The 24543-nt window shown below is 39.8% G+C and overlaps 1 protein-coding gene across 1 annotated transcript; it reads left to right on the forward strand.

The window, feature by feature from the left end:
- The first annotated feature begins 3866 nt into the window (after positions 1-3866).
- LOC117401471 (semaphorin-4E-like) lies at positions 3867-24194 on the forward strand. The gene is made up of 16 exons (XM_034002219.3): positions 3867-4121; positions 6149-6235; positions 15097-15486; positions 15908-16053; positions 16330-16392; positions 16554-16652; positions 16936-17035; positions 17857-17967; positions 18090-18241; positions 18958-19130; positions 19516-19672; positions 21010-21232; positions 21369-21484; positions 22123-22289; positions 22412-22464; positions 22709-24194. The coding sequence occupies exons 3-16, from the start codon at positions 15372-15374 to the stop codon at positions 23488-23490; spliced, it is 2457 nt and encodes an 818-aa protein (XP_033858110.3). The 5' UTR covers positions 3867-4121; positions 6149-6235; positions 15097-15371; the 3' UTR covers positions 23491-24194.
- The last annotated feature ends 349 nt before the right edge of the window (positions 24195-24543 follow it).

A 24543-nucleotide genomic window follows, 5' to 3' on the forward strand; every position in this document is an offset into this window, starting at 1 on the left:
CATGTATGCCCGCAGCATCTTTTTGTGTTGTTATCACACTAGTCTACATTGACATCTGTGTACTGTACATATATCTTTCCAAATAGAGCACTTTAACAAAAAAACAATGTGACAGAAATACAAATTACAATATTGTGTGGATGTGCTCGTTGCTTCTGTGTGTTTTTTTTTTCTGACTTCACAGGGTCAGTTTACAGCTCGACTTGCATTGCAATGCATTCTGGTACTTGTAGTCCTGCTTCTCTTGGAGTCCCAAAGGAACCTCAGTGCATTCTGGTACTTGTAGTCCTACTTCTCTTAGAGTCCCAAAGTAACCTCAATGCATTTGAGATGCAAGTTAAAAAAAATAAGAACTGCCCCAGTGAAGGTGTATATCAGCCTAGCACAGAGGTCTCCTGGTTTCCACTCCACCCGAGTTCTCAATTACTTAATTGAACCAATTATTTTTTTAATTGGTCAACACTAACATTTTTTCCAGCTATTGAAGATACTCAGAAAACCTGCAGGATTGTGGCTCTCCAGGACCAGGGCTGACCACCTCTGGCCTAGCACATTCGTTAATGCTGGCGAGTTTCCCAGACAGTGATTTTGCCAGCACTGTAAAACACGGTACGCAGCCAATTAAAACATTAGGTAATATCTAAGGGAAAGTCACATCAAAACAACTCCCATTTGGGGAGTGTGTTTTTGAATCCACACTGGGAACACAAGCAGTCCTGTATGGGCAGATTTAATTGATGTTTAATTATAAACTGGTGAGGCTTCCAGCCCTGCAGCTGTGCACCCGAGCCTGGAGTTCCAGCCTCCGCTCCGGAGTCGAAGTCCTGGGTAGACATGGGTCTGAATGCACCCGAGCCTGGAGCTCCAGCCTCCACTCCGGAGTCGAGGTCCTGGGTAGACATGGGTCTGAATGCACCCGAGCCTGGAGCTCCAGCCTCCGCTCTGGAGCCGAGGTCCTGGGTAGACATGGGTCTGAATGCACCCGAGCCTGGAGTTCCAGCCTCCGCTCCGGAGTCGAGATCCTGGGCAGACATGGGTCTGAATGCACCCGAGCCTGGAGCTCCAGCCTCCGCTCCGGAGTCGAGGTCCTGGGTAGACATGGGTCTGAATGCACCCGAGCCTGGAGTTCCAGCCTCCGCTCCGGAGTCGAGGTCCTGGGTAGACATGGGTCTGAATGCACCCGAGCCTGGAGTTCCAGCCTCCGCTCCGGAGTCGAGGTCCTGGGTAGACATGGGTCTGAATGCACCCGAGCCTGGAGTTCCAGCCTCCGCTCCGGAGTCGAGGTCCTGGGTAGACATGGGTCTGAATGCACCCGAGCCTGGAGTTCCAGCCTCTGCTCCGGAGTCGAGGTCCTGGGCAGACATGGGTCTGAATGCACCCGAGCCTGGAGCTCCAGCCTCCGCTCCGGAGTCGAAGTCCTGGGTAGACATGGGTCTGAATGCACCCGAGCCTGGAGTTCCAGCCTCCACTCCGGAGTCGAGGTCCTGGGTAGACATGGGTCTGAATGCACCCGAGCCTGGAGCTCCAGCCTCCACTCCGGCGTCGAGGTCCTGGGCAGACATGGGTCTGAATGCACCCAAGCCTGGAGCTCCAGCCTCCACTCCGGAGTCGAGGTCCTGGGCAGACATGGGTCTGAATGCACCCGAGCCTGGAGCTCCAGCCTATGCTTTACCATACCTGTCTGGACTTCTCAATGCTTACCTAATCTTTACCATGCTTTAAGTGTGCTTTGTCACACTTTGCTATGCTTTTACCCTGGAAAACTACAATATACTTACTGAACATAATAACTGTAATTATTATATGACTCACTATATATAATAATCACATATATAGATATATATATATAGTGTGTTAGCATTGTCTTAAAAAAACATTTACTTAGAAAAGTGGATAACAGTGACAGTTTCACTGCCACCCTAATCATTGTGCATTGAAACTTTTTTTTTCAGAGTGTTGTGTCTTCAGCGACATTTCTAAGTGAAGTCCATAGTTAATAATAATGAATTACTTAATAATTAAAAAGTCTTTTAATTTGTTTTACATGCATGCCTGTGTGAGAGTGCATTAGACGAATAGCCTCATTATCATTCGCTCTGTTCTCCAGTCTAGCCCGGGGCACGGCTCCCCCTTCAATAATGCAGCGTCGCTCGGCAGAGGGATGGAAGCATGCTGCCTGTGAACCTGCTCTCTGTTGTGTCTGCTTGAGATGGGCAGACACCCTGGAGCCACTTGAGGAACACTGGTTACAAAATGTTTGAATCCACTGCGAGGGGAAATGGTTGTAAATATCAAATAGTCGCTAGGTGCCTGACCTTCATATCCTATTCCAGGGTGTCCAGTCACGGTCCTGGAGGGTCATTCCACTCCAGGCTTAACCGGTAAAATGATATAATGAACTACTTCAGGGTCTGGATGGAGGTTTAATTGGTTCAGACTGGTTCAGACTAGCAGAGAGACAAAGTTCAGTAAAGGGGCTGAACCTTGCTGGCTGTTTCAAGCTGTAATAAACAAGTTTTCAGAATGATTCTCTCACCTCTGATTTTAGTATAATATCATTCATTTTGCAGAAGATTAGTTTAAGTTTTCCATGTGTTATTTTCACTTTGGCTCAAGTCAATTTATACTGACATCACAGACTAAATGCACTTCCTGCGCAACAGGCAAATGGACCCCCACACCAAGTGACTTATTAGTTATGTTTTACTGTACTGCGTTGCCTGCTTATGAGTCTGAGGTACATTGTTACCCACAAGAATCCTGCTACACTCACCTGCCACAGGACAGTAAACTGGGAAAAACATTCTTAAAAAATAAAAATAAATGAAAAATGTCATTTTGAATGACAAAAAACGGCCAATCTGTCTTTTGACAAGCGCTATATATATATATATATATATATATATATATATATATATATATATATATATATATATATATATATATATATATATATATATATATATATATATATATATATATATATATATATATATATATATATATATATATATATAATGTGGGCAGCAGTGTGGAGTAGTGGTTAGGGCACTGGACTCTTGACCGGAGGGTTGTGGGTTCAATCCCCAGTGGGGGACACTGCTGTTGTACCTTTGAGCAAGGTACTTTACCTAGATTGCTCCAGTAAAAACCCAACTGTATAAATGGGCAATTGTATGTAAAAATAATGTGATAACTGTATAATGTGAAATAATGTATAATGTGATATCTTGTAACAATTGTAAGTCGCCCTGGATAAGGACGTCTGCTAAGAAATTAATAATAATAATAATATATGTATTTGAGAAATGGTGGGTGTAGGTATTCCCTGTAAATTATATGTGTTACAAAAACAGAGGGGGGAGGGATGACTCACCCAGCACTCCAATTAAACAATCCGACAGCCGGAAGGAGTTTGTTTGCTGTTATCGATTGTCATGTTTATGTAATAGTTAAGTGTGAACTGAAATATTGCAGTAGACTCTTATCGTTTCAATCTGCCCCCAGACAAACAAAAAAACAGCTCACCACTCTGTGTCTGTCAGCCCATTCTTATGTGGGGTAGTGTTGCGGTTGCTTTTTCACATGCATACCTGTTATTTCACCATGATTATTTCCATAGTACCCAGAGAGTCACTCTTTACTGTGCGTTACCACACTTTTACAAGGCTTTATTAGTTTGATCGCAGTAAACTTTAATGGAGATTGCCTCTTTTTAGATTTATATTATCTTTGCGTATATAAATTCCAAACTACAGTAATATAGGCATTGCAACACACGACAATGTGAAATCCAGACCAAATAAACATAAATAACAAAAATACTACAGACTGCTTAAATTTAAGTAGAATTGAGTCTCACGCACTATACCTGAACTGCAGGGGAGCCGAAGGGCGCTGCGTGACGTGGTCACGTGACGTTCTTAACCGTCACTGCCTCAGACTGAGAGACGCAGTTCAGGTAGCTCTGATAATATCTTGGGAAACTTAAAAGCGCTGTGGGAAGTATTGTGAAATAAAAGAATTTTTTTCTCCGACTTCAGGTTTTGTTAACTCAGAACTCAGCACAGTCACTTTTCTTTATACCCTTTCCTGACGGGACTAAAAGTTACAGAGACACGGTAAGAAGGTGTTTTTTGTGTGTGTGTGCGCGTTTACATCGATTATTTATATTGGAAATTCGAGCAAGGACGGGAGACCATCAGACTCCGACTCGCTCAGCGCCACAGGTTTTTATAGTTTTCTTTATATATATATATATATATATAATATATATACCACAGTACGTTTGTTTAAACTAAAGCAGCACGTCGTTTGTTTCTGGAATTAAATGTGTAATTTTTTTTAAATGCAGCTATTCTTTTAACTGAAAGCGCAAAGGTCAAGCGAGAATCATTTGAAACATTTCATAATCGCAATTTCGTAATCTTTATATTGCCTTAGTGGGAGTATTTTCTATTGTAAAGTTACAGTCAGTGTCTGCAAACAGTGCCGCTTATTCGTTATCATTGGACCATTTAATCATTAATTTATGACTACATTCAGCGTAATCATAATCTTATCGCAGTCAGTGTTTTTTTTAATTTGTTTTATTATTAAGTATAATTATTTATTCTGAAAGTAGTTATGTTTATTAATGTGAGTATATCTTTCTATTATAGGGATGAATTAAATAAATTCGCAACCGAGGTTCAAAAGCGCTTATCTGAATATCGTCATGTCGTGTGTATTTTAGTCAGCCACACTTTGATTTTTACTGACATTTGCGAGTCAGTTTTGCAGACCACGTTAATCCCTTCTTGCCAGATTTCGGTGGAGGGATGACATTGGCTGAGTAGAAAGCCTTACAACGGCTACAGTATTTAATTTTGTTTCGTGATGTGTTGCTAAATATAAGCAAACTAAACAAGGATATCACAGCATGTTTTTGCCTTGAATCGGTTGCATTGCAGTTCCACATCGTGACAGGGTTACATAGGATTTGGGTTTTTCCTTTTAAATTGAAAGACCTCTACATAATCTCTGAAAACAGTGTAGTTTTCAAACTTAATTTAAGTGTTTTCTTTGTGTGGCAAATTACACCATAAGGTGTATATATAAGGTTGAACCTCTCTGTAATTAAGTGATGTGTTTAAAAAAAAAAAAAAAAAAAGTACTCTATGGAACCTGAAACTGTCAGATCAAGTATGCATTTGTTGGAAACGTCATGTTTCGAAGGAGAACCCCTCTCAGTTTTTATTTGTTTTGTGTCTCTGAGCTGCAGTGGCAGTGGGGCTTGTGGCATGTATACCTCTTGCAGCTGCAGTTGGTAGCAGGGGCCTCCGTAGTTCAGAGGGTGACCAAAAAGGCTTCAAGGACATGTAAACAAACTGGAGAGTCAACCAGGCCTGGTTGGTTCTGCAATAAACATTAACCATGAAATCCTATCTTAGTTTAAATTGAAGTGCATGTAGGACACCACAGCTTACCCGTATACTCGGGTTCTGTGTGTTTGCAAACCTTTTTTTTCTTCTTAAGAAGTATATCACTCTCCTTGCCTGTTTACTGTAGGTGCTTAGTCATCCTAGTTGTCATGCTATCATTTTAGGGTTTTCAGTCTTGCCAGGGCACGTTTGCTTGAATTCATTTTAGAAACCAGCAAAGATGAGCAGATTTCTACACTGGGTGTGTTAGGAGTAGTTTATGATTCTACCTTTGTGACTTTTCTATTTTCTTTGTAAATGTTTGTTTTAGTACAATAAGGACTGGCTGCATTATCAAAACTTGCATCAATAAAGACATTTTACTGTACACAAGACCAGCATTTCAACTTACCCAGAGAGAAATGTACGAGATGTAACAGTGAATGCAATTTTTTACTTTGAATGAACTGGCCCAAAAGTTGTGCTTTTCTCTTGGTTAAAGTTGTTTTATTAAAATGTAACATACACTCTACAGGTTAATTTGAAAGACTTGGTGCAAAGTGAGTTGGACATACCAGTCTTAGCAGTCGTCCTAGGGACAGGTTGTATTTATTAAGTGTCTGGAGTTCACAAAGAAACTACTGAAATGGATCTTGCTTTTTTTTTTTGGTCATCTCTGTAAATCATTGAACAAGCTGTCCGCTATCGTAAGCACTCTTTTTTTTTTTTTCTTTTTCCTCCCACAGAGTGTAAGCAGACATGGAATATATTAACCACTGGACCTGTGACCGGTAGCAAAATGTTTGAAGACTTGCCTCCAGTTTGTTTAAAAGGTCAGTGACTGGTAAAAGTGTTGTTTCTGCTGTTCTTTCTCAGCCCTAAATGTGAACACAGTGCAGGTGTATCTCATTAGTCCTGTACGGTAAGATCAAACAAACAAACCTTTGATAAATACAATCCCCCCCCCCCGAGGCCCGTTTTTCCTTTCTGATATTGTCTTCCGGTTTGCTGTTCAGTGTGTATACGTCCCTAGCAGCTGTTCCGGGTGAGTTCTGGTTTCACATTTTCATATTTAAAGCAAGGCAACCAAGAACCATATTCTATAGTTCAGGACAACACTACAGTTAGCCTCCAGCGGGTGAAAAGATATGCACTTTGCATTAAAATGTGTGGCAATCGAGACCTGCATTTTTAGTTTTTGAAATTACAGCCAGCTGCAAAGGAGGAGGTGAAAAGTAGACAACAAGGTTACTGTAACAGGTTCCTGGCCACCCTGCACCGCTCTAATAGAAGTTCTCTGAAAGCAGCACAGCCTGTGGTGGGCATCTTCTTTGGTCCAGTTGCTGACGGCATTAGCCTGTGACGCACATATCTGAGTTGTTAGCCTGTAGGACGGTGAACACTGCAGAATGCACAGGGATGCATTGGGTTGCTGTTTCACAAGATGGCCAAGTTTCCTAAATATCACAAACTCAAAAAGGTTTTGGGATGCCTTATCAAAGTAAATCGGGTAAGAACAAATGCACGTTCCTGAGTGCAACAGATTTTTTTTTTTTAACATTTATTTAATTATACAATTGGACACCTTTTAATATGCTGTGCCTGTGCTATCAAAATACTGTCCTGTTTGATTAAACTACTTGCTGTTTTTGCTTGATTGCTGCTAGCTCCAATTGTTATGTTAAATGGTGGCAACTGTTCACAGCTTGATGGCATATAAGCAACACCTTGTTGGTGTTTTTTTAATTCAAGAGGAAATTCCAGAGACATTTAGCACATCGGCTGAAGACACAGTTCCTATTTACAATGATACACAGTAATGGTGCTGTAAAGACTGAGTAATCAACACATCTTTTGTTGTTTTTGAAAACCTGCAAATGTATTCAAGCGTTGAACAATCTGGCTTTTATTCCCGTCTCTCACTGCTGTAGTAAGATATTGATGGAAAGAGATGAGGAGCACCTGCAGAATGGCCCATCAAAAAACACTGAGCCTGATTTACTAAGCATCTCCTGAGTCATAGACTCCTGTCTGCGTGTCAGTTGGTACTAATTTCAAAAAACAATTTAACATAGAAAACTTTGCACTGAAGCAAAAGCTTACTGCAGTCGAACCTCAAAGTTACGCACGCATCAGGACCGGAGGGTATTCATAAAGCTGCAAATGTTTATTACTCTGAAACCTTTTAATATTTGCAATGATATCACTTGTAGTATTGGTACTGTCTTTAATGTTAAAACTGAGGAATAATAACAGCAGGACAAAAAAAAAGAATAAGCTAGGAGAGATGTATTTAATTGTGCTCCTCAAGTCTTTAACAGTAGGCAGGAGCCCTGTTTCTAGTTTCAGTTGGTGTGTTCGGGTAATCGCAACAGAGAGTAATTGAGGGGTTTGTATCTTTGATGTTCTACTGTATATCTGTCCCATAGTGGCTTTGCAATACAAGGGATTGCTTTTGTTTGTCAGCAGTGGTATAAGCTACCAGATCAAAACAACTTGGGTTGTGACGGAAATAAAACTGGAATGTGGAATACAACTGTGACACCTTGCTGCCTCCCTCTCTTACTACTACTGAGCACATTAAGACAACAACATTATTATTGCAAACACCACAGCTAGGGGCCAGGCCGTTTGAACTCGCAGCAGCTTCTGGTCTTAAAATACCGAAGGAACTCTTGGAATCATTGGCATGGCACTGATAAGGAGGTGGTGTTGAGCTGCTAGACTTGTCACCCTGCGTGGGGCCATTTGGTGACGCATGAGGTGCTAAACAAACGTAACTATATACCGGTGTCTGCTAGGGAGGGGAGGCAGGGATTTTATCTGCACCTCGTTTCCATCTCACAAACCGCACAGAAGATTTATATAATCTGTATAAAAATGCTTTCCTTTAGTACATTCTTCTGTAGCCTTCATCCATAAGTATAAAACACTCAGTAGTTGGATATGTAGTAGTAATACTCAAAGATTGTTTTGCAAAGTCTCTTTTATTCACTATACTACGACTCTACTGTGACGTTGCAATCAGGGAGCAGACAATATTTTACATTCCTTTAGCCGCAGGGAGCCTGGTTCGCTTGCCCTTTCCTGTGAAACCTGCTTGCCATTTGAAATGGTCCCTCAACTAAAGCTTCCAGTCTACTACAGGCTCTGTTGTTTTTAAACAAGACTATTGCATCTTTTTTGTTTGCCAATAACATTTTGTAGGAAATACCTGTGAGCTCCGATTGGGCCAACAACATCTAATAACTCCAGCCTACATTTAAAGCATGCATGGAAGTAGGAGTCATTCCAAGTTTTACTGCAAGCTTAATTAATTGCACCTGAACCTGTAACTTGTTTTTTCCTTAATGTCAGGTGTAACTAATAAGCACAGCTTGTAAAACCTGAAATTTCTCTGCAGTGGGAGTCTCTTTCCCTGTGTCAACCTTTTTAATAATGTTCAACAAATTGTTCAGGTTAAGGATCCTATCAGAGGTTTTGTTGCTGTCCTTTGCTCTTTTTGAATTTTAGTACAAAGGGAATATTCAGCACAGCTGAAGCAAGTACCAGTGTGTTTTCCAGCAGCCCTTTCCCTTCTCTGTGATACTTCAGCTTATAACTGTTAGCAACCACGCCTGTGGAGCTGCTCTTTGCTCATCCAATAACATAACATGGAGCGACAACATTGTTCACTTAGGGATTTATAATTGTGCTTCATTAGTTAAGTCAGGTTTGTACATTTCCAATAGCATGTGATACAGGTTGATGATTTATGCATTATTTGTAAATGTATGATCTTTGTGAAAATGCCTTAAAGTTAAGGGCTGTGCCCCCCCCCCCCCCCATAAAACTATTTGAATGTGTGTCTATTATTCATCATAGGCAAATGACCAAAGTCATTTGCATGGTTTTGATTGATTTTATTTTAGAAGAACTGCAGACAGCAAAGGAGACTGCCTGCTGACTTTTCAGTGGTAAAGTTCAGTAGCCGTAAAGTCAGTCTGTTGATCTGAAAACCCGGTAAATCATTTGAAACACTGTAGTTTTAGTCTTAGTAGCAATCCATGATCATTGCACTGGATCATCTCATCCTTTTCCCGACTGATCTGATTTTGTGTTTCATTTATAACGAGCAACAGGTTATAAGGCAGTATGGTCCCATTTGCCCTTGCAATGACCCTACACTAGCGCCTGTGTTTTCTTTCGTAAGGCAAAACACAAATTGCACAGTTACCTATGGCTCCTGACTGCAGCATTATAAGGGGGAGCGCTCTAATCGAATGGCAAAGCCATTGTTGGCTTAGCACTGACAGACATACACAAAAGAAGAGAGAGTTTTTCCATGACTAGTGGCTATTTGTAATTCATCATTAAGCTTCCATTGGACCTCCATGTGGATTATGCAGATGGCTTCGATTTTCTGGGGTGTGGTTGTATCTCCTGGCACTAATCTGTCTCCTCGAGTGTTTGCATGCTGAGATTTGCAGTGTCTTGTTTGTAGATTAAGGTAGATGTCTTGTTTGACGATCCTCTTGCCTTGCAGTAAGCACACCACCTTATTTGAAATCTAAGTGTTTTATTGTGTACATTTAATTTTGATTCAGTCTTTTGAGTTTTCTCCAGCCCTAAGTATAGCATCAGACAGCTTGAAAACCATTTATTGCATTCAGATCTGACTGATGTTGGAAGCATGATCTGTGCCCCACTCTTTTGTAACTGCTGAATTTTTCTTCCCTGGTTTTAGAATTTGAACAGTAGAAAGCGTTTTAACCAATCAGTGAAATATTTAGGAAAGTGTAATGGCAACCGTGACTCATTAATGTTAATGTTGTAGACATTGCCACTTAAATTGTATGCACTGAATACACAGTATACAGTGGCAAGTCTAGATAAGTATGTGATCTCCCAGATATGAATGAGTTTTTGTGCCTTCTCAGGCTCTCTGAATTAAGTGTTTTATCTTTTCCGTTACAGTTTCCCACACAATCTTGTCTTCAAGCCCATTTGTTAAAATTAACTTACTACTGGTTGTGCAGTGTATTTCTTTTTGGCGAAACTCTGCATTTTGACCGTACTGTAGCACAGACTACGGGCTCCACTTGCATAGCTGTTCAGTCTTTGTTAAGCTTAATATGTGTGAATGTAACTACGTTAGTCGCACCTGAATGTGTTGACTCTTGAAGATGTCTGATTTACCTTCAATGGGAGTGCAATCTGACTCCTACTACAAGCTGTTTTTGTCTCCTAGAAAATACTTTTTTGGCTGTTGCACAATTATTAATATATTTAAAAAATCTTAGAGCTGCCCTGAAAAACAAATCTGAGATCTGTGCAAAACCTCGGATCCTGACTTGTTGAAGCTTGTTGTTGAAGGGCTGTCTGGCTCAGCAGGATTTTCAGATTCTGAAACGGTGTTTACTGACAGACAGTTCAGTACTGGAGGTGTGTTAAGAAAGACTAAACGTTTGTCTGCTGTGTAAAAGTGTTCTTTAATAAACACTTCCTTTTCTCCAAATTGTCGTTGGTGCAATTTCTGCGTGAAAGGAGAAAACACTAAAATGAATAAGAAACCACTGGAGACTACCTACAAGCCCCTAAGTTAAATGTCTAATTAACTTGTTTAATTCTAGTTTAGGAACTTTATTGGGTGCGTTTTTACTTAAGAAAATGTGCTGCTGGTGATTTGGAGTAAAAGCTATGAAAATCTATCCCTGTGTGCATTAATGTGTGGAAAATCACTTTTCTTTGCTTTACTTTGTGTACGTCTTTTACTGTGTCATCCCTTTCTCTCAAGCTTATATAGTAGTAAATGCCATTGACTGAGTCTGAAACTAGTATTTTAATAAGCAGATGGTCTTTCACTTAGTTTTTTTTTTTTTTTACAGGGTATATAACCTTACTTGTAGTGTTGAAGATGACATATCTGTGCAATACTGTAGTGAATCAGTGTGAGCACACGTGATAAGGACTGTAACGCACTGAAATCCCCTCCGTTTCTGACATTACCAACCTACATGTACAATACAGACTTTGTTATTGTGTATGTAATAGATCTCGAGTAGAGTATATTTTAAGCCTGAAATACATGAATAAGGAAACAAAATGTACTGACCTGTGAGGGGCATTGTTTAGGGTCTGGGTCCCGGGTAGTGCAGGGGTGGTAGGGGTTCGCTGGGCATGTGCACTCTCTGTGAACTTGCAGCGTTTCTCTGTATAAATAAGGTGACTATATGGCTCAGTGTTCACCGGGACAGTTTGGGACAGTTCAAGCTTTTCAACTCACAACCGAATGCATTCTGGTACGTTTTACCTGGCACAGGTACCATTCTTTCCTTTAAGAGAAGCAGGACTACGCTTGCCAGAATGCATTGGGTTGTGAATTGAAAAGCCTGAACTGTGCCGGTGAACCCGGAGCCATATGGTCACCTTATGTATAAATGAAGAACCAACAAGTAAATAACAAAGATTCAATTAAATAAACGTTATTGGAAAGCCTTGGGGAAGAAAATATGACAAAGTACAGCTATGAAACTTGAAACCATTTGCTTTTACTTAATTGCTGCGTGCTCTGTGTGTAGCCAGTACACTGTAAGGGCGGGCGTGTGTGTCATGCATGCCATTTCACAGGATAGCAGGGACGTGCCTAATGTTAGTCTATGGAGAGGGAAGCTGAAATGGTGAAGGGTGTTAGTTGCCTAAAGAGTACCTATCCATGACAGTCTGAATGCAGATATTGTGTAGATCTGTAAATGGTGCGTTTTTATAAGTTGATGGTTTTAAATCTGTTTGGTAAATGATTGTATATGTTTGTATGAAATAGTATATTCCAGGGGAGGGGCTAGGAGGTGGGGTGTATATATACCTGATCCTTGACCTCGCTCAAAAAGAAAGGGAGAGTTAGAGGAAGTTAGCTCTTATAATAGCAGAAAGGGACTGGGGTAAAATACCTCTAGCAGTCGGCAGCTACTTTTAATGGTTATTGATATGATTTACTATTTCTCCTGTGTCATCACTTCCTCCTTGCACTGCAACATCTTGTGCACGGGTCTCTCACAAGGACATTGACTCATCGACTCCCAACTGGTTCATAATCAAAAGTCAACAAGTATTCTGGCTTATCTGTAAATTTAAGTGAAAATGAAACTGCCCTGTGGTACAGTAAACACAATGCATTTTGGCTCGTACAGTGATAATTAAGTTTTTATTGAGAAAAGAAGATAGACATGTTATACATTCCCTGTTAGTACATTCCTACTTCTGTATACAAATACAATACCTGATATAAATCACTTCAGTTAGCCAACAAAAGGTGTTTATCTAGCTCAGCTGCAAACCTATAGTTTAAGGGGAAAAGTCCACTCCCTAAAATGTATATCACCAATTTACAGTGCCAGGAGCTTTTCACCTACACTTTCCCTAAGCAGGTATGCATCAGCAGATGCTTTTGTCCAGCTTTTCTTAGGAAAACTGCAATGCATCATGGGTAGAGAAAATGGCAGTGAAATAATTCAGGCTTTCTGCACTACGGAAGTACGGTACAGTGTTTAGTACCTTCTGCGGGTGTTTTACATAAAGTTGTGTTTTAACCTGAGGATTTCTGTTGCAGCTGTAGAGTCTGGTACAGACAGTGATGCTTTCCGAACCAGTATGTAGCTACAATGATGTGTGGTGGCAAGTCAAGGTTTAACAAAACAAGTCTCAAACAACATGAGCCAAACGCAGAAACAAAATAACCGGCTCAAGGGCCAAAATAAAGGACAAAATACTAAACAGCTGTAGGCTGGGCATTAGCCTTCACGACACAGTTTCAATATAATAACAGCAAACACTCACAGTGTACACACACCCAACTCCCTACTTCCAAACAAAGGATTTCCCCATCCTTAAATACCATGTGGCTGGAGCCTAATTAACCATTAATCATTCAAGTAAGGCTCCAGCCACATTCTCACAGGGATAGGAAATTAACCCCACCCCTGCCAACCACCTCCAATACCCAAACCACACTGTTTATAAGCAGGGCCCTTTTACCTTTCACTTTACCTTTTTATGTAGGCCCTAAATGTTACCTGGAGCTTTATCGTGACGTTTCTGTTAATGCAGGAAAAGCGTACTCTATTTTGAGCAAGATATTGCAAGAGACAGCCAGTGAGCATATATGACAGCATGTTTACACACTAAACTAGGTATGAGCTGCACGGAATCGTTATTTTAATACACTGTGTTTTGTTGTGCATACAAAATATCCAGTGTATTTTATTATACAGTACATACTTCTCTGTATGGCAGAGCAGCTATAGGGTGTAAAACTTGAAGCCAGACCACCTTGTAGTCAGATCTTGGCTCATGTAAGTTAAGCGGCATTGGCCTGATCATGCTGTGTATGTCATGGCTAAATCAGTTTATAGATATAGATACGATAGATATGCTGCCTCTTTTCCCCATGAAGGACCTCAAATATCTCTTTGCACATTGTGAGGTGCCTGCAAGTGCCAGGTTCAGTTGCTTCCTGATGAAGTGGTATTTCTGCTGGTATTAAACATTTATTACATAATGCTGTTTGTGTGCAACAGTGCTAACTCCTATTATTTCTCAAACAAAATAATGATGCTGGTGGTGGTGTTAATGTTACCTTTCTGTTTTTAGCACAGGACTGATCTGACTTCTCTCTCTGCTATAGCTTAAGAGTAATTCTAAGTTGGAGGTGAATATGTGTTGGGAGCCTATATTTTAAAGAGGTTGTTGTCTGCCAGATAATCTTTATAGAGGGCAAGCTGAAAGTGTAGCTAAGTATGTGAATGTTTGTCTTGGCATGGGCAAGGGTAAAATAATTCGTTCTGGAAGATTAATGTGTCTTTGCCAAGTGAAAAAATAAATAAATGGTTGCCTTTCTTATTTCTTTAAGAAGTCATTAGACAGTTTACAGTTGGTTTAAAAACGCATATCTGTGTCAACATGCCCAGCCCCTGTGTTGTGACAGTGTTCGCTGTATTTGCTCAAATCTGTGTTGGCATCCCTGTTTAAAATCACACAACGTGCAGGGGTGCAGGTAGGCCAGGTTTCTCACTATCCCAAAGCGGGGTGTGAAGGGACCTAGGTACATCTGCCTCCTGAGCTACTGCACTCTACACAAGCCCTTAACTACCAGCTATCCAAAGGTTCTGCAAGTCACCTGCCTTCAGAGCTGTCCATTGAGATGCTGGGAGTCTTTTCTTTTTGTACGTCAAATTCCCAACTCCTTTTTTTTTTTTAATGTTTTATTTTTGTATGTTGTAACTTTCATCCCTGTATAATCTCACCTGTGCATTCCAATATAATGTTGTTTTAAAGTATCACATCGGTCATGAAATATGCCTGTAGTATTTCTCATAGTGTAATCTCTTTATATATATATATATGTATGTCTTTGTTACTTTATATTACTGTAATTATATATATTTTACTTTTGTTTTTCTGATATACTTTATTTAATTTGTTCATACTGTGTTGTATTTTGATTGAATTTGTATCCGTTCATTTCCTTTCTTTTATTTGTAAAATGTAAAAACAATAAAAAATAATTGTTCACAAAAAAAGACAGCTTCCGAACTTTTCGGTATGTTTAATACCTTTGTCAAGGGAACGTGTGTTTGGGCTTTTGAGGCCACAGTAACTACACTCACTTATTTCCATTTAAATCTATTAATGTATAAATATATATATTCTTTTTCAGATAATGGCTGCAGGGATCTTGCACCAGCTTGTACTTTTTAAAACAAGAAGTCTTCTATCCCGGCTCTAAATGTGTGGCACTACTGCGATGGATTTTCAGAAGAGGTTTTCAAGAGGTTGCAGGCCTCTGCACTGGAGACTCACTCCGACCTAAGACTCATTAACTGGGGTGGGGGAAACTGACAAGAGCCACTTTTTTTTAGCATGCTTGCCAGTGCTGGTACTTCATCTGATTTTAACTTTTTTAAAGTGTACATAAAGACCTGAAACTTGAGAATGTTTGGCAATACTGCGATGGCAGCTTTGCTCTGCTTGCTGCTGTGTGGATTGAACCGAAGGCTCGACGCCTCTATGTTAAACTGCATCCCCAGGAAAAGTGTGCTCCACCAAAGTAAGGGCTTCTCTTGTTTTATTTACATAATCTGTCAGCAATAGTGTACTTTACTGAACAGAAATGTTTGAAACTGCAGTGGTAGCTTAGTTCTGACCTCACCTTTTGTTGTTGGGATTACCAATTTCCCTTTTAAAATTCCACTAACAAAAGATGATAATGATGGTGTTAAAACTGGGACTTTCCCAGGTGAGATGGGGAAAGAAAACCAACAAATTATTACTGCTTACATATACTAGAGACATTTCATAGTGTTTTTAATTTTAAATTATTAGTTAAACATATGTTCTACAATAATGAAGAGTGTAAACTCTACAAGGTTTGAAACTTAATGTATAACTTAGAACTTATATATACAGTTATATATTTTGTAAATGTATTTATGTATTTATTTGTTGATTGATTTATTTATTGCTTGTAGATGGCAGCATTAAAACTTTCAAAGAGGAAGGATTCTTCAATTATTCAACCATGCTGGTTAGAGAAGACATTAACACTCTGTTTGTGGGAGCCAGGGAAGCCGTCTATGCCCTTAACATGGAGGACATATCGGAGAGACTATCTACTGTAAGTCTAAAACAAAACCATGTTTATTTTTTGTTTTGTTTTTGCTGTAATCATGTAGTCAGTGTTCAGGTATGACTTTGTTTCTAATTCTTTTTTGTTTTCACCAGGCTGAATTGCAGGTGTAAAGATCATTGTGTTTCTAGGTAACGCAGAAAGAATGGGACTAATTTAGCCTGCAAAAACATGTGTGATTTGAAAAGCGTTGAAGTCCGGGACTATGTGGCATTTTCAGTTTACTCTGTCCTTACTCACTTGCCTTTTATTTTTGTGTTGCAGGTTTACTGGACAGTTCCGGAGAGCAAACAGCGTGAATGCACCAACAAAGGAAAAAACAAAGATGTGTGTTTTTACGTTGTTCTTTTTACCAACCTGAGTTCTTTTTAAACATCGTAGAGCTTGACCTCAAACTTGTTGACACTGGCTTGGCAGTAGTTACCTGTTTTAAAAGCTGATGAAGTTTGCAGTGAAAGTATTAATGTATGTATGTTTTGCGTTTTCAGACAGAATGTCGGAACTACATTCGTACCCTACACAAAATAGATGATGCCAAAATGTATGTTTGTGGGACAAATGCCTTCAGTCCTACCTGTGCCTATATGGTAAGTTGTAATAAGTATTTCTAGTTATATAATACATAACTATTAACTATTTCTATGAAGCAGGGATGGCAATAAGACTCCCATTGCATAGCAGTTTGATCCATTCTTGGTTTTCCTTTGAGTTTAGTAAGACACACCTGAGCTTGTTACCTACACACAGTGACTAATCAAGCTCATAGTAAAACCTGCTATGTAATATGAGTCTTATTTCTATCCTTGCTGTTAACTAAAGTGAACTGCATTTTATAAAACTAAATCTTGTGTGTGTTTTTATTTTAAATAGACTTTCAATAAAGGACAACTGCTGCTTGAAAACAATTTTGAAGAGGGTAAGGGCAAGTGTCCTTTTGACCCCTTCCAGAGGTACGCCTCAGTTCTGGTTGGTATGTACAGTATCAGTTTTTATCTTCTTTTCTTTTTTTTAGACCCAAGATAAATCAGGCCTGTTTGATGGGTTGCCCGAATGCATATTCCCATATTCATAAACCATTAGCACATTGTGTATTAGCTGCAGTGCCGCATTGATTGGGGGCTATTTCACAGCACCCTTTTCCGCTGTAAATGTCTTCAAATACCTGCAGGCTGTAGGAAAGTGAACTTGCAGGTTAGCAGAATGTGTGCTCCCCTGTATCTGCCCTGGTTGGTCTATCTAGCCATTAATACATACACACCAAATGCAGATTTATTAGAAAAAAAGATAGTCGGCACAAGTAAGTATTTAATGGGCTTATTGTAACAAAGAAACATGCATGTTCTGTATCACTTTGTATATAAGTTCATTAGTTGTATATAAATTCATAGCATTTATGGGTAATGCTCATGAAATGTGTTTTTTTTTCTTTCTGGCAATGGTGCAAAATAGAAATGAGGCATGTTTTTTAAATTATAAGTTATCATAATTGAGTGTATGCGGACTCTCCTCTGTTCACCTCTGTACATGCTCCCTCCACTCCCTGAAGTTATCTTAATTGAGTGTATGTGGACTCTCCTCTGTACATGCTCCCTCCACTCCCTCCTCAGCTGATAAGGAGCAGAGTCAGCCGTGCACTGTGGACTGATGAGGGAGCGGCGTTGGAGTGCCTGTAAAGAGTGGGGGCAGGGATTGTATTACTGCCTGACCAAGGTTTTCTTTTTTTCTTTTTTTTTCTTGTCAATACTTAGCTGTTTGTTTTTATCCAAGTGTTAACTCTGCGTTCAATTGCAGAAGATCATCTCTACGCTGCGACTTCCATCAATTTCCTGGGATCGGAACCAGCGGTCATACGCAATTCAGGAAACTTCCTCCGGACCGAATTCAAGGCCTCCTGGCTCAATGGTCAGCACTGTTCTTCACAGGCACTGTTATTATGACTTTGTTTTTTATATATGTATTTGTGTACCCCTGTTTCTTATCAAGTCACACAGACTGCCTTAAGTTTTTTTTTTTTTTTTTTTCAGAACCCAACTTCATTTACATGGACATGGTGGAGGAGAGCCAGAACAACGCAGATGGAGACGATGATAAAGTGTACCTGTTCTTCAGTGAAACTGCTGTGGAGTACGACTTCTACAACAAGCTGCTGGTGTCCAGGATTGCTCGTGTGTGCAAGGTTGGTTTCACAGGAACAAAGCAGCGTTAAAGAATAACGGTGGAAGTAGAAAGCTTGTCTTCTGGAGGAAAATTATATTTTAAATCTAACTTGTGAGTTATCAGTCTCGCAAATGCTGTAAGTGGCTTGAACGGCCGCCATAGACCTGATGTTTCATGTGCCAAGGTGTCAAACCCTGAATTTGTGGTACCTAGTCAGAACAGTCTGGTAACTCCTAACTCAAGTGCAGCCTCTACATAAACTTGAATTGCATAAAATGTGGTACTTGTCAAATTTGCACTGGTAGATTTAATAAGAACATAAGAAAATGTACAAACAAGAGGAGGCCATTAGGCCCATCTAAACCCGTCAGGTTCTTAGCAGCTGTTTGATCTCAGAACTTTGTCAAGTTGGGTCTTAAAAGATCCAAGTCATTCTGTCTAAACAACATGACTGCGTAGCCCATTCCATACCCTCATCGCTCTGTGTGGAGAAGTGTCTCCTTCCCTCTGTCCTAAGTCTATCTCCACTTAGTTTCCAACTGTGTTCTCTGGTCCTGGTTTCTGTACTGTGCTTAAAGTATTTGTTCAGGTTAACTATGTCAATTCCTTTAAGATTTGAAAGACTTGCTTTAATTCCAGGCCAAAAAAAAAAGAATACCTAACACAGTGTTTTTATTGCTGCTGTTTGAGAAGTGCATTTTATTTTGTTTCTCCTTGTAACTTACAATTAAACAGGGTGATCTAGGAGGCCAGAGGACGCTGCAGAAGAAATGGACGACCTTCTTAAAAGCCAGCCTGGTCTGTTCTGTCCCAGAGCTGAACGTACAGCTCATCGTCCAGGACGTGTTTGTATTGAAGTCGGAGGACTGGAGAGAGAACATCTTCTACGCCGTGTTCATCCCGCAGTCGTGAGTAGACTTCGAATACTGAAGTGAAAGTACCTTACAAAAATGCGGTCTCTTGCTACCACTGATTTGGTTACAAATGTAGAAGCGGCTTTCTCAGTTGCACAGGCACTTGGTTTGTTTTTATGGTACGAAATATCAGTAAAAAAATGATTATTTCAAGGGAAGCATCAACCACGGTTTATTTGACATGTAACCTATTTATTAAGTACACATTTCAACTTTCAAGAAATTTAAAATTTATATTTTGAAGAAAAAAAAAGTAACAGTAACTGTTAAGGAGGTGTTAGCATTTTTGTTTTTATGTGTTTTAAGAGGAATACGTAAAAATGTGATGCCAGCGTGTAAAGCAGTGTGTCGTAACTTGTTTTTGTCGATTTTGTCGTAGGGGGGCGCTGGATATCTCTGCAGTGTGTGCGTACAGCATGACCGCGGTTCAGGATGTTTTCTCAGAGGGGAAATACAAAACTCCCGTTACAGTGGAGTCCTCTCATGTGAAGTGGGTGATGTACAGTGGAGAGGTGCCTGTGCCCAGGCCTGGGGCTGTGAGTATTTCTAACCAGTCAGATTTCAGTAGTGTATGAAATGGAACTAGTCCAGCTGGGGGATAAAAATAATTTTTATTTATTTATTTATTTATTTATTTATTTATTTATGTATGTATGTATGTTAGCGCTGGGACAAATATCCAATGTTCGTATTCGCTAGAAATGACAAAAATGCCTTGCACTTATTTACCGCCTCACCAGAATTTGCGTGACAGTTTCAAAAATGGCAAATGAAAAAGAGCTCTGTGTGATATGTGAGATTTAATGTATAAAAACTAACACAGGATCAATACAGCAGCTCAAGCCTCTATTTAAAAGTTTTTTAGACAGCAAAAAGTAAGCAAACCAGATTATGCGCGCATGCATAGTGATCTCTATGGAAGGCCATCTGGGTCAAAAACGCGGTGTGCTGCTTTAGAGCGAGTCAGTCTCATGGGACAGAAAAAAAAGGCAAGCACTTCATTCTGAAATGCCTCGCTTATACAGTACCCAACTCGCTGGAAATTTTGTGTAGTGATTTTTTTATATAGATTTTATATATTCTATATTGCGACTTATGTAATAAACGAGAACCAAAACGGTGAGTTTTTTCCCCCTTTGTTTTACAACGCCATTTCCACGTTTGTTTTATTCAAAGTGTTTAAAGTTAAATTTCAGTTTACATTTGCTTCAGCTGCAAAAAGGTACAAGTTAACCTCATATTATTACTTTATGAAAATGTGTCTATGCCCGCTGTTTACTGTGAAGAACGGCGATGGCAAGGAATGAAAAAATTCTTTACTCCTGGGATATTTTTCTACTTTGACGTGTAACGTCTTGCTGTAAAATAAAGACACACACACACGGGCCACGCCCCCCTGCTATGCTGTCGCTACCTGCGTTCAGAGCAAGATAATGGCTTTTATTACTATTTAAATTATGAGCAAATATTCAAACATGGAAATCCCGTGTTTGTCCCAGCACTAATATGTATTGCTTAACCCCAGCATGGTTTCATATTTCAGCTTTGCATATTTCATTTTGAAATGGTGATGCAACCTTGGTAATTTCCTTGTACTGACCTGTAATAAATACGGTGGTAAAAGTGGCTGACATTGATTTAAAAACAAAAGCAATAGTTTTATTGATGCATGTTGAAACTAATCGTGTCACTATTTTGTCCAGTATATTTGCATTAAATTGATACAATAAACAAAGACAAGTGTTGGCGTTGTGCAGCAGTTTGTATACCCAAACGTGCTTTTAAAATGATTATTTTAAACACTGCCAATAAAATACATCATTTCTGCATCTAGCACATATGCAAATGTTTTTTTTGTTTGTTTTTTTAATAGTGTATTAATAACCAAGCAAGAGCTATGGGTATCAACCGCTCCCTCGACCTGCCTGACAAAACGCTGCAGTTCGTGAGAGACCATCCTTTGATGGATGATTCAGTGACCCCCATTGGCGGCCAGCCCAGACTGGTGAAGAGGGGGTCCCGGTTCAGCAGGATCGTGGTGGACAGAATCACAGCGCTGGACGGCAAACCATACGATGTCATGTTCATCGGAACAGGTGTGAGCCTCCTGTTTACATGAGCTCTGTCTGGGTCATTGATCTGGGCATGCTTTCTATTATTCTCTCATTAAAGATCGGTTACAGGTGGTGTCCAATTAACCTTATTTATGTTGTTGTTATTTCTGCTTGACAGAGAATGGGTTCCTGCAGAAAGCTGTGAACTTCGACGGGGAGATGTTTATCATTGAAGAGGTCCAGCTTTTTCAACCACCTGAGCCAGTCCAGAGTCTTACTCTGTCTTCAAAAAAGGTAACCTTTTATATCAATTCAAATGCTAAAGTGAACCAACCTTCACTTTCTATTCATTATACCTTTATTAATACATTAAAACCTTGAATTATTCAAAAACATAATAGAAAATGCGCTGACCAGCCCAATATCTTTGGTATTTACAGAACAGTGCAGTACTGTATGTTCTGTATTTAAGTGGGTTGAATTGTACCATTTTTAAGAGGTTTCTTGATTGGGGAAAGTCAAATAAACCATTTCACAGTTGTAATTAAATTATCCGAACACGACCTAGACCAAATTAGAAATTAACAGTGTGTTTCCCTCCCACCCCACTAATTTGGGTATCTTTAGGACAAGTAGCCTTTTTTGCCATATCATTTATAACATGAGCAGGGATGGGAATGAGACTCCCCTTGCATAGCAGTTTGATCCATTCCTGGTTTTAGTATGACTAAGACACACCTGAGCTTGTCACCTACACACCTGGGCTAATCAAGCACATATTACACCCTGGAATGGGTGAAACTGCTATGCAGTAGGAGTCTTACTTGCATGAGGATTGGATTTCTTTTTGCCCTGTGGGTTTCTTTCTCGTCCTTAACGTAAGTGATTTTGTGTGTGATAGATGGTCCTTGTTTGTTGTGTGTTGATGCCAGGGTCAGGTCTATGCCGGGTCCCCGTCCCGCGTAGTGCAAATGCCTTTCTCAGTGTGCAGACGGTACGAGACGTGTCTGGATTGCGTGCTAGCGAGGGATCCATACTGTGCATGGGACCTGGCTGTGAATCGGTGTGCTGCTACCGCTGATAGGACTGCTGATCCACAGTAAGCATTTCGTTGTTTTTTAATTTTTTTATAATAATATATCTTTTCCCTTATAGTTCCTATTTTACATTACAGACTAGTGTTTGGTTTTGATCCAAAACGTTGTTTTTTCCTCCTTACAGGAACTTGATCCAGAGTGTAGGCAAAGGAGATGCCTCTAGCTGCCCAGATCTCGGTATGTGATTTTGATTTTAGTTGTAAAAAAAGTTAGCATTTAAAAAATTCACTGGGAGGCAAACTCTAAATTCCACCTTGCATGTGGTAAAATAATACAAAACCATTAAAAGCAAAACAATTGATAAAAAATTACAAATACAATTGCATTCTTGCAGTCTTTTTATAGTCTTGTTTTTTTCTTTAAAATATTTAAAGAACAAAGGAGCCGTCTTCCCATATTAAATATGTTGTTTTTCCCCCAGGAAACATCAAAACAAAAAAGCGCACATTTATTCCTGGGAATACCATTCAGCTCAAATGCAGTCCCATCTCAAACCTGGCACAAATCCACTGGACTCTGAATGGGAGCTCCATTCAGCTGAGCAACCCCAAATACCACACCTACAACGGTGGGATTCTTCTGTTCAATGTGTCAGTGGCGGACACGGGACAGTACACCTGTCAGTCTGTGGAGCAAGCGAATGGGAAGCAATACCTGCTGACAATGGCCGTTTACAATCTACAGCCAGAGCAGAGCCAGGAGCAGAACACTGAGAATGCAGTGACCATGCAGTCCCCGGGGACCACACAGTCCCCAGGAAACACCAGATTCACACCCACGCCGCCAATAGTTCCAGGCGAATGGAACCCGAAAATAATGCTGCAGACGGATGACAAAAGGGTGCTGGTCTTGCAAATTTTAGTCGGCATTTTAGCATGCCTGCTGGTTTGTTTGCTGACTTGGAACTTGTACAAGCGGCACTTGCCGCTGCCTTGCGTGAAGCCAAAGGTGAAGGAGCCGTCGAGGAAGGTGCTGATCGACGGCGTGGACACCACCGCGCACCAGGTCTCCTTCAATGCTAGAGGACACTTTGAGGCATCCCCCCTGGTTAACAACTGCCAGACGGGAACGACTGTGAACAGCAGGATTACCAACAACAATAACGCTGCTCGACAATGCAAGGACCATGACTCTTTCATTATACCTTCGATGTTACTGGGAGCAGACGACTTCAAATATATTGATGAGGAATCTGAAATTTGATATATATTTTTTTTTTTAAACTGAGGCAGCTAACTTTTTTCCCTTGATTTTTCTTATTTGTTACTTCCCAAAAGTGTGTTCTCTTTTTTTTTTTTAAATGTAAATGAACTTGATTGACCTGTACTTTTTTTTTGTTTTTTTTGTTCAATGTTTTTAAATTCTGTTGTCTGTCCAAGCGATATTGTTGCTGGTTTTAATGTTGGAGAATGAAAAGGAATCTGATCGCTTGCAGACAGCGACTGTTTGTTTGCACAGTTTTCGTTCAGGAACCTTTCTTTGGATTGAGTCTCAGATTTTTTTCCAGCTGTGGTATTCTCTTAACAAGTGCACTCAATGTTGGGCCTGTGGATGATTGAATAGCTTTCTAGTTTCATTGCTGTTGTCTCTTACTTTACAAAACCACTTTACATTTCCAAGTATTTTGTAATTATATGTACATAGTTGAAACAATCTGAAACTAATATTGAATTGCTGTTAAAACTAGTATAGTCACATTTTTAAGAATGTACCTTTTTTTAAAAAAAAAAAAAAAAAAAAGCTAAAAGCAAGTTTTGAACAAAAATGTGCAGTGCTGGAGATGAAATAAAATTCTAGGGATTTATTTTTTATTTTTTTCAGATTTTCAGTTGTAAAAAAAAATTGTTTTGGTACTGTCAGTGATCCTTGTTTTAACTTTTAAAATAAATTTTAAAAAAAAGAAATCACTTCCTCTTTGTTGTAGTATGGATAATTTACATTGAGAACACCATCTACCTGTTTTCCTAATCCTTGAATTCTCTATCAGATACCGTTTGGAAATTATTTGTTTTGCCCATTTGCGGTACAAGATTCTCTACATTTTATCCCAAATGTCTTGATTGTCGGGGTGTAAAAACCTAGTTACTTCAGCACACCCATACCAGTGGTATCTACACTCCCACCCCACAATACCACATGCCTGCTTGTGTACGTCAGGCTGCTTACTTGGGGCTCTACAGCTCTGCTATAGCATTCCTCTTGCCAGCTATCAGTTTTTGCTGTGGATCCAGAGGTGAGGCTGGGAGGCTGTCATCC

Source organism: Acipenser ruthenus, chromosome 47 (genome assembly GCF_902713425.1).
Source record: "Acipenser ruthenus chromosome 47, fAciRut3.2 maternal haplotype, whole genome shotgun sequence".
Taxonomy (NCBI): Eukaryota; Metazoa; Chordata; class Actinopteri; order Acipenseriformes; family Acipenseridae; genus Acipenser; species Acipenser ruthenus.

Excerpts from the sequence above, each read along its gene's own strand:
- LOC117401471 (XM_034002219.3), top strand. The coding sequence starts at position 15,372 with ATGTTTGGCAATACTGCGATGGCAGCTTTGCTCTGCTTGCTGCTGTGT. Across the intron at positions 18,242-18,957 it reads GGATTGCTCGTGTGTGCAAG|GGTGATCTAGGAGGCCAGAG; the intron begins GTTGGTTTCACA and ends ACAATTAAACAG. Across the intron at positions 22,465-22,708 it reads CTCTAGCTGCCCAGATCTCG|GAAACATCAAAACAAAAAAG; the intron begins GTATGTGATTTT and ends TTTTTCCCCCAG.